The 15,567-nt window shown below is 31.4% G+C and overlaps 1 protein-coding gene across 3 annotated transcripts in view; it reads right to left on the reverse strand.

The window, feature by feature from the left end:
* The window catches only part of LOC148276132 (chromatin remodeler ATRX homolog), a 40,501-nt gene that overhangs the window by 11,609 nt on the left and 13,325 nt on the right, over positions 1-15,567 (reverse strand). For all 3 annotated transcript variants that reach the window (XM_088234694.1, XM_088234693.1, XM_088234692.1), the window contains exons 9-19: positions 15,326-15,442; positions 13,209-13,375; positions 11,550-11,851; positions 11,039-11,214; positions 9,308-9,429; positions 6,938-7,064; positions 6,545-6,625; positions 6,035-6,149; positions 5,046-5,226; positions 2,895-3,013; positions 637-745 (exon numbers count right to left, since the gene is read on the reverse strand). In XM_088234694.1, the coding sequence (XP_088090820.1) occupies positions 637-745; positions 2,895-3,013; positions 5,046-5,226; positions 6,035-6,149; positions 6,545-6,625; positions 6,938-7,064; positions 9,308-9,429; positions 11,039-11,214; positions 11,550-11,851; positions 13,209-13,375; positions 15,326-15,442 (1,616 nt within the window). The remainder of the gene's footprint in view (positions 1-636; positions 746-2,894; positions 3,014-5,045; positions 5,227-6,034; positions 6,150-6,544; positions 6,626-6,937; positions 7,065-9,307; positions 9,430-11,038; positions 11,215-11,549; positions 11,852-13,208; positions 13,376-15,325; positions 15,443-15,567) is intronic.

The following is a 15,567-nucleotide window of genomic DNA, read 5'->3' on the forward strand; positions in this document are numbered from 1 at the left end:
ATACAAAAAATGTTATCTTACGCGCAAAACCAATGATAAGAGAGTTGTGAAAGATCTCCGGTAAACACGCGGAGTAATTTCAGAAATACAAAACTTTAAAAAATCATTATGCAAAAAAAGATAATACAATATTTTTTTTTGTTTAGTTTAATAGTCTATTAAATTGTTTATTTTTTTTAAAAACCACAGAACTTCCTCATTGGTGATATAATTTTTTTTTGCTGTATATTAATAATACCTTGTGTTTTTCCACAGTAAATAAATAAAAAGAAAATGACAAATAAATGAACAAAATAAGCATCTTTATAAAAGAATATAACAAAAAAAAAAAGATAACTGTGATAAATTCATGGAAATTTTAAAATCAGGTTCCTTTTTGAATTGTACGCCAAATTAATTACATCGACATCTGTATAATGCAAATGAACTATATTTATACCTAACATTTTACTTGAAAACTTGTCTGAAAACTTTATCTCATACAAAGCATGAATGATGTTTTGAAATGAATATGTAGTTTTTTTTCATTTTAACATTGTTATCGGGGGGTGTTGTATTGACGCGGTCAAAACTAATGATAATGAAGAATTTAAGATGTTGTTAAATAAAATAAGTAATTATTTTATAAAGTCTTACCTTGCTCTCGGATTGTCTTCCCTATTGAAAGCCTTACACCAGATTTCTCTGTTTTCACAAGAGGTGGAGCCATCTAACCGGAAGTAATCCAAGCCTTGTGACCATGAACCTATCAAATAAAAAAATAATAAGCTGTGATGTGTAAATTCTGAGTAGGAACCGTTTTACATAAATCCACTGTTCACGACTCTAAAACATAAGGTCTATGGCAGAAGATTGTCTGTGAACAGCAGACGCGTATCTACCTCTGGTTTTTTTCTATGACTTGGCGTGTAGAGAAAGGTCGAACTGTAGTGATGGGAAATCATACAATTTAAAATGTGCAACAATTGTGTGCCACACACACTCATTTGTAGCACACAATTATTCACTCAGTATCTATAGTAGGTACCTAAATGCCTAGACTGGCTGCTTTGTTCATTGTTCTCCTTTATCTCCTGCGCATGCACTTGAAATTTATTTAATTGACACTATTATGAAATATCAGGATAAAAATGCTATTTTATGAATTATTATTTACATTGAGGTGAAAACATTAGGTATTCGTATTTCATTAATGCCCTCTAATGTGAACAAGAGGTTAGTTTGTTCACTCGAGTTTATTAGATTATATATTTTTCTGTTCAGTATAAACAATTACAGAAACAATTAAATTTATTTATTTATTTATTAATTCATTATAAAAACATTCATATTCACTAACCTAAAAATATCTTTTTAGGCTGTGCCCGTGTTAAGTCATAATAATTAATATTTTAAAAATACAAAGTAACGTAAAATAAATAGTGATTAAAATATATCAATTTCAGAATAACAGTCCAACCATATAACATTAAAAAATAATTACAAATGAAACAATGTAAAAAATGACAACTTTATTGTGGAAAAACTTATTAGGTCAGTTATCCATTTTGTGCTAGAGGCCGATTATTGTTTTTTTTTAAATTTTTATTTGTGTATATTTTTTTTCATTTGCCTTAATTTATTTTATAATATTTATTATAACTGCACACGTTATAAATATAAAAACCTAACTTTTGAAAATGTAAACCCTCTAAAGGATTTTAAAAATTAGTTATAAAAGTAAATAAAAAATAAATAAACCTAGCATGAAATATAACTTTCGATAATATATAATATAACGTTTTTTTGTAAATAAAATAATTTATCTGTTTTCTACAGGTTTGTGATATTATAATATCTAAAGATCAATATTATCAAATCTATAAAGAAAATCATGCTGACAAACCAGCCAAAGGTTTGGAATTATTTGTTTTATTCACCGCTTGTACGCATTTGGCTCAAGCGAACGAATGAACGAAACGAACTAGAGACATGAAAGTTATGGAGACAAAAATGATACGATGATTCTGAGATATGATGACCTAAATGAGCCGAATGAGCAAAAGACACATTCGTTCAATTGAACTACTTAAAAGATACTGTCAGTTTGGTGATGCAGATCAAGTGACACGTATCCTCTCGGTGACAGGGTCTTACCCACGTATTCTATTGCCTAGTAGGTGAATTGGTTCAGCTGGATGAATCTTACCCACATGATAAAGGTTTTAGCTCTTTTCTTGTCAACAGATGGAAGAGATGAGGAAATATGGATGTTTAAACACAGGTAGAACACAGGTGTATGTTAAACAGTGTGTAAAGTGGCCACTTAAACTAGCCAATAACAGGTCATAAGCCCTGTAAATACCTAGACTTCCATATTCTCTTCTCAAAAATATTTTCCTTCTGTTGAAACAAATTAAAATTTAGTACTCTTTATATTACAAAATGTAATAAACAATCACATATTTCATGAGATTGGATTTTATAATTTACAAACCAGAAGGTACAATTTGTTATTTCAATTTGTTATTTTAATTTGTAAATATAATATGTAATCATATTTGTCATGCGCTGTATTCGATGGTCAATTTGCAAATTTTATAAATATCTCTTTTCATTTATTTCTTGATAAAATGGTCAGTACTTTATACTGATGTAGTTTCTTTTAATAAAATCTGTATTTTTAGGAACTAAAAGGGTTTTATTTTAATTCCACTTAAACCTGATCTGCAATTCGTAGGTGAACTCATGATCTCATATTTTACTCCCTCGCTTCTTCACAACGATTTGAATTATGCAGTCTCTTAAACTAATCGAATAAAAAAGAAAAACAATAATAATACAATTATAATTATGCAATATCTTAGAGCAATTTCCAAAAATCATTTTCTAATATGAAAAATTTTGTAACTTACCAACATGGCCGCCCAAATGTTCTTCAGTAGCAGTATCACTCTTCTGCGTGGCATCATCAATTTTAGCAAGAAACTGTTCAATTAGATCCAAGGAGTAAAGGGATTGTGAGAATACCAATCTAGAAAAATAAATGGAAGATTTAAACATTATTTATGTTAATTCATTGTGATAATTGACATCAGTTTTAATACAGATAGTATGTGTTATAACACCTACTAAATGATACTGATACTTCCATCCCGGCAAGTTAATAATTTATTGGGGAAAGGAATGTGGAAGTTTCCAACAGTTTGAAAGTTACATTAATAACAATTTCAGTTCATTTACTTAAAGTTCTACATTAAGATAAAGAAAATGTTGATGATGAAAATGATCACTCAAACTAGACGATGACTGGTCATAAGCCCTATTAGTGCATAGGGGAATGATGGTAATAAATGTATGTTTATACTTTTAAGATATTTACATAATGCGAGTTGTTAAATGAATAATTGTCAGTATCGTGGTCAAATGGTTAGGACGTTTGCCTACCATGCAGGAGGTCTAGGGTTCAATGCCTGTCATGGCTGACATGAAATATTTATTTATAAAGGTGTTTTACACTACAATATTGATCATCTTACCTTCATGTTACACCCTTGCCACTCAATATACTCAGGCGGTTTAGAGATTCGCATTATCATTTCGAATTGGCGCAACGCGTCTGGCACTGCCGTCGCCAGAATTTTCGGATTAGAACTGTCACGGCGACTTCTTTTGTTTTTTGTTGCTAGGACAACGACCAAACAACTGTGTCAAACTTTCATAATTTTGCGTCAGTTTTGTCATTTGTTTAAGCATTTGTCAAGAATGGTAAAACAAGTATATATATGGCGAAAATGAACGGTAACGTGAGACGAGGACGACCAAGGAAGACGTGGCATGATCAGATAAACCAAAATCTTGAGTCTGGTCATGTCAAAAGCAGACGGAACCGAAGGGTATGTATGATAAGATGCATGAATGTGAAAGAAGGTAGGAATGTATGCCAGGATAGACGTGTGTGGCGGTCTATTCTCTCTGCCTACCCCTACGAGGAAATGGCGTAATGGTAGTAGTAGTAGTTTGTCATTGAAATGTCTAAAAATTTAATGATCTCATTATGTGTTTTCATACATCGTGTTTTTTGTGCTTGTGTCCACTGAGAAATTTTGAGTGAGTTTAACAATGTGACTCAAATTTTGGCAGTGTACTTCTATAAGTATGGACATTTTGGTAAAAAAATAACATGTTATGTCTTTTTAAAAGATAAAATATACCGTATTTCTTTTGAAGCGTCTATTTCAAACTGAATATGTTATGCTTTCAAGTTAAAATATAGATTTATATAATTTATAAATTATTATGATGTTAACATGAGACTTTTTTGTATTTTGCTTGACAAGAGACGCCATGACAGCGTCTTTGTTAGTGTTTTGTTTTTTAAATATTATGTAAATAAACTACATAAAGAGGGTCTTTTTTATTTTGTTTCGTTTATCTCGGATTTATATCCGTAATGAAAAGGAACATAAATAATATTTATTATTAAATGCCTCTACACAATTGATGATTTATGTTAGGGCGATTTTAATTTGATTTTAAAAGTTCGATGTTAAATGTGATGAATTCAATTTAAAATATTATTTTTTTATTACATTTTACATGTTGGTAATCAATTTCCAAAATGTATATTTCAGTATTTTCGAAATGCAACATCATTATTGATAGAGAAGCTTCAATCCATTCATAATATAAATGTGTTCTTAAATGAGAAGTAATAATTAAAAATCAGTTGTAAAAGTAACAATTAAGAAAAGAAAAAAAAAAAGAAAATTTAATTAAAAAACAAATACTTATAACTGATTTTTAACGATTGCTAATGATTAAACAATGAGGCATAAAAAAGGAAAGTTTGGAATCTCCCGCTGTTTTTTGTTTCAAGCGATATTTTTGACATTTAGGTATATATATTATTACATATCTAAATGTCAAAATTTCAAAACGGCAACGTTGTTCCAAGTGGCACATCTGAACTTGTTATAACTACATTATCTCCGCTCTGCTTCATGTAATAAAAACGATTAAGATACGCTGCAGTTGGTGTACTAAAAAAAATAGTTGTTACTCACAGTTTGTCGCCGATAGCATCGCACATCTTGAGAATGTCGAGGAGCAGCAGCAGCTTGTTGGAGTGGCGCACGTCGTTCAGTTCCTCCTCGGAACAAAGGGACATCCACCACTCCGTGGGGTTATCAGAGCGCTGCTGCTCCGTCTCCACGGCCACTACTTCGTCATCCTCCTCCATTTTAACTGATAAAAACAAGAATACATTTTGAAAAAAAATATTTGCGTCCTTACGATTAACCCAAATACATATTTCAATTTGTGTTAGAGCAGGATTCGAACCTCGGACTTCTGGTCTGAGTCCGCAAAACTACCATAGGACCGGACCACAACAGTTCAATTACATTATTTTCAAAAGATTTAGTATGCTATGATAACATGTAATCAGTGCGCTAACGCCCTGTCACTTACTAAAAAGGGATAGGAATAAACACATTTGTAAATTAATACGAACATATTATTCTCCCCTCCCTTGTAAGCAAGTGCCTAGTTCTTTGTGCCAGCTGAACCTATGGTGGGTCCGGCTCTGCATCTAATGATGTAACTTTTTGGTAGTTAAGACTTAAAAAGATGTTTAACCACAAAAAAAATGTGGAATATAAAAAATGTATTGTATTAGCCCGAATATAACAAATAAATCCAATTATCCAGATTTACCATAACGTCTGGCACCCACTCATCCGGATAATTGGGGTTATTTTTAATTTTTTGTACAGTAATAAAATAATAATTTACATTTTGATGCTTCATTTTTTTCCTAACTTATATGCTGTGCCTACTATTGTTCCCAAATACATAAAAAAAATGTGGAATATATTCAACTATGTATTACGATATAATTAATTTATTATCACTTTAATCCCACAACTGTAATTTTATAAACGTTAAAAAAGATTTATATTGGCCAAAAAGCTGTCGAAATTCTCACATATTTTACACAATTCATTATGTAATAGATATTACACTAGAGATAAAGAACATTTTTATTCCTTACCAGGATTAGCCCGTGTGACTCTTTTATGCTTCACTTTAGAACTTTTGCCTTTTTTCTTATTTTTGCTTTTTTTGTTATCACTATCCGAATCTTCAGACTCCGACAAGGAAGTATCCTAAAATATAAAAACAATAAAAGTTTTTAGTAAATAATAATAGGTATGTGGCTATTAATTTTTGCTTGTAAAGAGCTGGTGGAAACTTAGTTACATTTAATATATGTCGAAGGATTTTAATCTAAAACTCTGTTGATTTTTTTTTACATTTTACATTTTTTTTTTTTTTTTGCACCACAACAGGCCAGGAGGCCTAATTACAGTGGTGAATTACATCACAGAGCACCCAGGCTTGAGAAAAATCACATTTTAATTTTTGTGTTCTCACCGGGAATCGAACCCGGAACCTTCCGTGTGTGAGTCAAGCGTCTTGACCACTACACCACGGAGGCCGCGGTGTAGTGGTAGTTTTAAGATTGCCAGTAAAATAATATTTGAATCTGAAGTAGTCTAACCTGTGGTGTGGTAGTTTCCTCTTCATCGTCAATAAAGTCGGCCAAAGAACCTTCCGAATCATCGTCTTCTTCTTTATCTCTCTGAAATAAAAAATATATTTTTAATATTAATCTTGCTCATAGTAAAAAGGTCTCCTAGGGCAAACACATCACCACTAGTCGGCTGGTAACTGTGACAGTGTGTACGCGTGGTGCACCCATTTTTTTTTGGGTTTCAAAACTAAATTTTAAAGGCAAGTTTTCTTTGTTTCTTGTCTGATTTGTAAACTATGTGTATCCATATTTTTACTATGTTTCATTTTGCATGTAGTAAAAAATATACATACAGTGATGTTATCTTCTTTATTTGCTGTTAAGGAGGAAAGGTTATTTATAAATAATATAAATACGGACCTTTTTTTGTTGCATGAGCTCATATCTCTCAGAATTAGCCTTGAGTACCAGTGGATGGGTCCAGATTCTTTGAAGAGATTGGAAATCGGCGAATAATGAAGGGGTTGTCTTACGATCAGGATTTGGCCTGAAATAAAGAATATTCTTTAGTATATTTTACTAGTACCAACAATGCCATACATACCAAATTAAAGATAAAAAAAGATTAGCAATGAGGAGAAAAATACAAGTCAAAACTCGTTGTACAATTTTAAACTGATATTTCTGAAGCCTTTATTAATGCGGGTGAGATTCATCTGACTGAACTATTTTACCTATTTACTAGGCGATGCCTAAAAAAAATAATTTCGGGATATTTTTTTTTCCCCAAAATATTTTCAGGCGCTACCTAGTTTGAAGGTGAAATAATTCAGTCAGATGTATCTCACCCGCATAAATTAAGGTTTTAGCTCTTGAAGAAGCACAGAAGAAATATGAATGTTAAAAAATAGACAGAATGGTAAACGTTACACAGTATGTAGTGGCCACTTAAATAAGCCAATGACATGTCATAAGCCCTGTAAATGCCTAGACTTACATATACCCTTCCCTAAAATATTCTCCATCTCTGTTGTAATAATATGTTAATAAAATACATTGGAAGTATAATATGGGGTAGATATTGGAGTGAAAGACATTAAAGTAATTAAAGAATTTTAGTAAGTGACTGATATTTAAAACTCAAATTTTGTTATTAACCATAGACTGACAGCTTACTGAATTATTTTTTTTCATTTTTATCTAATTTTAAAACTCTGAAAATATTAAATTATTATTAGTGATTTTACAAAAAACAAATACATGGTAACATTATTAATTTGACATGAAAAATCATTAAGTCGGAGCTTCTAGTATGTACTAATAATTTTTAAATCAAATTTGACTGAAATAAATGGCACTTTGTGCCTTTTACATGGAAGGAGAAAAATACGATATTTAAAAATAAATTAATACTAACAGTTAAACCAAAAGTCTACAAATACTAAAAACGTGTGAAAAGGGTAAATAGTACAACAAATAAAAATATTTTAAAAATATATATACGGCCTAAGCCAATTACAACAGTTACACAAAGAAATATGTATGTATATATATATATATATCCAAGAAACTGAACAAAAAGAACATAACACTATGTAGCAAAGACCAACAAGTGCAATAAAAAAATGGTTTACAATATATTCATAAACACGATAAACATATAAGACCTCGAGCTAAACCATGCCAATTCATCTTCATCCCAAACTGTGTTAGTGGCGAAGAGATCTACGAAAAGCCGGAAGATCTATCCCAAAGAATTCCAAATTGACTAATCTACACATTCTGGACATTGGGGCATAAAAACAAAAGTTGCTCTTAGAAGATTTAATAAATAGCAGATTTTGACTCCTGGTGGTATGGTTGTGAACATGAAAAGAAATTGATTGCAACAGAGATGGGACATCACTTATAGCATTAAGTATTTTAAAAAAGGAATTTTTTCATTATTTTTTTTTGCACCACAACAGGCCAGGAGGCCTAATTACAGTGGTGAATTACATCACAGAGCACCCAGGCTTGAGCAAAATTCCATTATTAATTTTTGTGTTCTCACCGGGAATCGAACCCGGAACCTTCCGTGCGTGAGTCAAGCGTCTTGACCACTACACCACGGAGGCCGCCGTATATAAGGTCCATCTCAGTTCTACGTTTCTCCAATGAAGACAGATTAAGAGATTGCTCTATTTCAAAATAGGAATAATTACCCCTTTGCAATCCGATCAACCATGTCACTTTTCTTAGAAAATGGTGTTGGATAGACTCAATATGAGTCCTATAGAATGGAGACCAAATTGGAGAATCATATTCTAGATGGGGTCGAACTAGTGAGCAGTTACGAGTATGATGGTATTAATATTTTAGAAAGTCCGTCGTCATTCTATTGATAAAACCAAGAAGTATGAAAGATTTGTTTACAATATTATCAATGTGTTCACGATAGGAGAGTTTACTATCTAAATTAATGCCAAAACCACTGAAAGGGGAATATGTTTAGTACTTTTTTAGTTATTTTTAGTATGTCTCGAAACCGGTAGACATTTAAAAGTCGGTAAGTGGTTATATACAAATATTTAATAACATTTAGTAAAATATTTGACCACAAAGTTAATGTTTTAAATATTTTTTAGTTTGTAGTTGAATTGTACAGGATTTTTTCGTCGCGAGATAGATACTATTTTGCGTTTGTCAATTGATGTCGCACTATTCATTAAAACAATTCATATCCTGTTGAAAAAGAAGACTACCATTGGGAGATTTGATAAGTTTAAGTATTATGAATGAAATATTTACCTTCTTGAGTAGTTTTCCAGGTAATGTGCATAGAGTTTAACTTGTATATCTGTTAATGAGATAAATAACACGTATTCATGTTTAGGGGGGAGAAATGGAGCTAGCACAGCGTAATCTCGTCTCTGTAAATATTAAAAAAATATTAAAACAACAATCAATTTTTGGAACTACAAATTTAAAATTAGAGGCTGTGGTCTTGTGGTAGTGTTACTGACACTAAATCAAAAGTTCCGAAAGAGGTCCGATATCTACTCTACCACAACTTGATTAATATTTTATAGTACAGTTTTTATTACTAAATATAAAAATAATGTGACCTCACTAGGGTTACCGGTGCCAAGGACACTTAACAATATACTTTTTTTTATTTTGAATTTAAAACATAAATATTTTTAAGAGTTATGCGGATAGGAAATATGATACATTCAAGGAACATTTTTATATACCTAACTAAAAAAAAAAACTCTTTTAGACTTGTGCCATTATCTCAGTGCGAGATTATCCCAGTGATTACATCAATTACATTAATCCTTATACACCAATTTGGTAAACATTTTTTTAAACCCATTGCAAAAGAATAATGAATCTGACTCTAAGGGCCGGTTTTATAAACATCTAATCAAACTTCCGTAAGTGTAACAATGCGTTGGCCGTTCGTTACGATAACCGACGGTTTTGTGTTCTATAAACCATCTTTGATAACGGACGGTCGCCGGTAAGAATTTTCATAGAAATTGAATTTTTTGGTCAATTGTCTATGGAAAAACTTTTTATCTAAGCTCTTTCTGTCAAATGCGAACTGTGCGCATTCGCATTGAATGAAAAAATACATCAAATGCAAATACTCGACAATTTTGAACGAAGTTTTTACACAAAAAAGAACTATGAATTGAGAGTACTATGAATTAAAATTAAAATTATTAAAAGCGAGCAGGTATGATGGATAGTTTTTACTATTATCTGTTATTTTACTATACATTTATATCAATAAACCATGTTTAAAATTTATAAAAATTTACTGCTGAATATATTTATCCATCAGACTAATATTGATTTTATACCACCACGCAGAGTAAAAAACATACAAAACTGGTAATTCAACTAAATCCCAAAATAATGACTATCTGCATGTCAATTGGGCGGAGATTTGATCAAATAACAATGTGATAAAACAACTGTCATGTCAAATACGGCAGTGGCACTGAAGGTAACGGATCGTAATACATTAACTGGTCACAATCGGCCAATAACCATTTAACCATAGATTTGACGGCTCGTAACGCTACAAACGTTTATAAAACACAATAATCGGCCGAATATTAGTTAAAAATGGTATCAAGTTAATGAACGGATGTTTATAAAACCGGCCCTAAGACTATCAAAATTTTAAAAACTAATCCCTTTTTTATAGAAAAAAACTGTTTTTTAAATTATTACTATTAATGCGATTTTTTACTATCACAAATGGTCAAAATACCCGGCCTTAGTGTGTAACCCAATCCAAATGTATAAACTACGAGTCACACATTCCTAGCAACTTTTATTAATTTATAAATATAAAAACAAATTTGCGATTTCGTTGCATAATTTAAAAAAAATATTTGATCTCAATTTCATCTAAATATTTCATTTAGAAATAAGCCATGTCATGATTTTTTTTTAATACCGTCTTAATGGGTAAATATAGTACATATAAATAAATTAAATTTAAAAAATACAAAATGTGATAACCTGTACAGCTCCATCCAACATTTTATGTAGTACATGAGAGCGTCTCTTCATAATGCGGATGTCGTGTTCTGTAGAGTTGGTGTATTGTCCGTTAGTGATGGGGTTAACAAACCTATTGAGATATTCATTATACTTTCCCAATAAGTCCGGCTTTACAAACTGCACCATGCAATAATCTGCAAACCAAAAATTACAGGGCTTTAATCGCTTAACTACTATTTTCATAGAAACCGGTATCCGACAGGACATTGACAACAAATAAAATTAACCGACAAAATGGTAGTTTCCACTCTTTTCTGACATTCGGATCGCATTACAGCGTCCATCATTAATATCTTCACTCGATTTCCTTTTCACACGATAGAAGCTGTGGGGCAGTTGGTTATATGGCCAACTGTGAAACTGGCATCACTCATTCCATTTCCGCCAGTTGCAAGAAAAAAAAAACAAAGAGATTTTTCAAAGAGAAGGTTATCCCTTTAAAAAATACATTTAACAAAAATATACTCACATTCTTTTAAGTTATTCTGTAAAGGAGTTCCTGTTAGTACGATACGTCTCAAGGATTTGATGCGGTTCATGGATTGGGATATGCTCGTCTTCTCATTCTTGAGCAAGTGTCCTTCATCACACACAACTAGGTGAGGGCCGGGATCCACGAGAGCCTTCTGGAAGGTGTTGAGCTGCGCCTTTCTGTACTTCTTGGCGTTGTCGGCGGAAAGGTTCCGGAACATATCGTATCCCAGTATGCAAACTCCTCCATACTCCAGCCATTCTTTCAGTTGAAACGAGCGCTCATAGTTTTGTTTAAATCTAAAAATAAACTAAATAAACTATTTGGACACAAATAATAGCATAAGTTTACTAGTGTGTAGGGGAAATAATTTGGTATCAATGAAGGTTCTTTTATTTCACAAAAATCATATTTGTTAACTTTAAAAATGTAAACTGTAAGGCAGACATTTTTTCAGAGCCAGGATATTATTGCGGTATTAGTTCAATATACATTCTTAAAATATTATTATTTGATATAAGCAGTCAGCCTTTGTTGGTACACCTATATCTCGTGTATTGCTTTTTGTCTGCGTTCTTCTTTCTTCAAAAAAGCATTCAAATGGTTTTGGAACTGTTTGACTGAAATGTAAAGGACAACTAGGCTTAGCAATTTATTCCAGTCTAAAACAATCCTTTGGAAAGGAAATTTTTATGGGATTGAGGACGATAGAGCTTCTATCTATGACCCCGTAAATTGTTGCTGGGATTCAATTGATACATCTCGTGCAGGGGTCAATCATCGCAATCATTTAGTATCTTATAAGTTTCTATCAAGTCCCCTCGCTTCTGTCGTTCTTCCAATGATGCAAGTCCTAGTGCTTTTCTCTTTACCGTGGTTGGGCATCCTTTCGAGTAATTTGGAGATTTTTGTAGCACATCTTTGAACTTTTCCAGTAGCTCGATGTCTTCAAAATAATTGCAAATGCGAAACATTAGCATCAGAATTTCACATCCTTTTAAGCTAATACGATTTAGAGCCAATGAAATAAAAATAGCAATAAACCAACTGGTATAAAAAGAAGTATAAAATTCAACCAGATGAATCTCACCCACATCAATAAAGGTTTTAGCTCTTTTTAAAGTCAACAGATGAAAGAGATGAGGAAATGTTGATGTTAAAACATATGCAGAATGGTGAATGTTACAGAGTGTGTTAAGCGGGCACTTAAACCAGCCAATTCTTTTTTGTGTATCTTAAGTTTTTTTTTTTTTTAATTTTATTTTATATCGAAAACGCTTTGAAACTTAAATGATATCAATAACACTTGCATTTTATCGATTGGTTGGAAGAAATTTTCATTTTGCAATAAGCCCGCCAATGAACAATTAAATTTATTTACAAAATGTTAAATAAATATACATAGTAAAAAAAAAAGATAGGTTATAAGACCTAGAAATGCTAGTAAATACCTAGACTTCCATATTCCTTCTCAAAAATGTTTTCCCTCTCTGTTGCAATAAATTTAGAGCAATAATTTTTTGAGTACACCATAAGGTTTGAAATGAGCACCATTTTAATTTGAGAATATTTTACAAACACTAATAATATGCTAAGGGATTTCAGGTGTAGGGTTTGTACCACAAATCCAGTTAAAGATGGCGGTGGTATACCTACCGGGAGAGTTCGAAAATGTTGATTTCCTCTTCCGAATGTGCGTGCTCCAGCCACATCTTGAACTCGTTAACCCAATTGAGTACGGTGCTCAGGGGGCATACCACAAGCACTCGCTCTACCTTGGTCTGTTCTTTGTGGGTGAGCAGAGTGTGGACGAGGGTTACCACCTGAGAGAGAAAAATCATTCATTATTTTACTTCAGAGAAACCAAACATAGCAATATAAGAAAAAAAACATTGATATAAAATATATATATCTTATATAAGTTATAGTACGTGAGGTATAGTTAAGTTAGACATTTAATATCTCTATAATACATATTCATAATGAGGAAGTTCAGTCCTATGGGAAATTGGATATAAAAAATGTTTTCTTACATGAGGAAAAATTAATTGAACGTAGTTATGCAGAAAGCAGCCAGTGCACAATTTTAAAAAAAAGAGATATTTATGTTGTCGGGTGCAGTAAGGTCAATCCTATGTTTTGCTAAAAACAGTTAGACCGCTGTCACACAAAAAACTGTATTAATCACCTTCTGAAAATGGTGTCGATCACAAAAACGTCATTTCTCAATTTCCAGAAAACACCCACAGCACTAGAAAAATCATACTGTATTTTAAAAATTATTAAAACTGGTCAAATACATAATTAGATTCTTATTTGTAATGTAAAAAAAACTAGCGTATTCATTGTTTTTCATTTGTTAAAGTCAAAAACATTCCAACTGTTGTGTAGATTTGATTATTTACTCTTTTCACAAAAGTGCTATATCTCAGATTCACTTTTCTATGGCTGACTGTTTTCTGCATAACTACGTTCAATTGTACAGCTAAGTTTCTCAAAAACGCATGATTTTTTAAATAAAAATTAACTGCTTTGCAACGTCACAGGTTTTTGTGACCACGTGTTTGCAATAGACAATAAATTATAGCATTGTTGTGGCAACCACAGATGATCATAATTGCAATTCGCAACATTTAGCGTATTTGAGGTGCAAATTACAATTGTACAGGGTTCAACTTTTGAATGTCAGAAACAAAAACAAAATTTCGTTCTTACAAACCAATCCGATTATGTCAAACGGTGTTTTAGAATGCCTGCAAGTCAGCGCTTCGTACAATAAATGTCAGTTAAACCGATGTTTACTTTGTTTCTTGTCAATCATGTTTCACCGTTCAGATGTGCGTTTTGATCATTCACCGATCAGAACTCGTGAAGTCATCGGCAGTGTAATTTCGAAGTTTCAGTGGGAATTTTCAAAATTGCAAAACTTTAAAATATATATCAGAGATATATAAAAATTTACCTTTTTTTTTACTTAGTTTGATAGCCTGTTAACAAAACTTTAAAAAAAACCACCGAGCTTTATTGGTGTTCAAAAACTATATTTGTTATGTAATAAATAACAAATTAAATCAATTATTTTTAATAAATTTAATCTAAATGATGGCAGAGCGCCACAAATATTAGGTATATATTTAATTAATATTATTCCTTACAAATAAATTATATCTGCGTATCCAACCAATAATTGCAAAGTAAATAAAGAAACAATAAAAAAATAATAGCATAATTGGTAGACATTTGTAGGTTTTCAAGTAAGTCACTTAATATTTGTCAAAAATAATAAATAAATATGTAATTAAATTTATCAAACTCTATACATATTAGTGATTTAATTGTTATATGTATATTATGTTTCTCTTGTTTATAGTATATTTACATTTTAAGACATAAAAGAAAAATTGACCTTACTTACCTTATTTGTTTAATTAAAAAATCAACATTAATTAATATGAAAAATTACAAATTAATACTAAAAAAAATTACAAATTAATATAAAAATTACAAATTAATATAAAAAATTACAAATTAATATCAATTAATATAAAAAATTACAAATTAATATTAATTAATATAAAAAATTACGAGTAAATCAGAAATATCGCTTTAGTCATAATAAACACACCAAAACATCGACTACTGCTTTTATCGGGAACGTGGAGCTCTACCGAACCAACAGAGGTCAGACTGAGATGATTCATATCGGCCTGTTTTCTCATCACATTTACTCCAACATTTTATAAATAGTCAATTTAAAATAAATAATTACAAACCTGAAGTGTTTTACCAAGACCCATACAATGAGCCAGAATACAGCCGGACCCTTTTGTTTCTTTGATTTGTTTTTCACTTTCAAAGCAAGCATCCCACATAAACTTTATTCCGTTCGCCTGAAAAATTACAGATGTAAATAATTAATAATTCATAAAATATCAAACATTTTACCTTTATATTTAAATTTGATCAAGAAAGTACGGTGATCAGTCTTACGCTTCAGGTGCCAGTCCAAGGACAA

This window comes from Micrasema longulum, unplaced genomic scaffold, assembly GCF_059751315.1.
Source record: "Micrasema longulum isolate JH-2025_06_02 unplaced genomic scaffold, ASM5975131v1 h1tg001268l, whole genome shotgun sequence".
NCBI lineage: Eukaryota > Metazoa > Arthropoda > Insecta > Trichoptera > Brachycentridae > Micrasema > Micrasema longulum.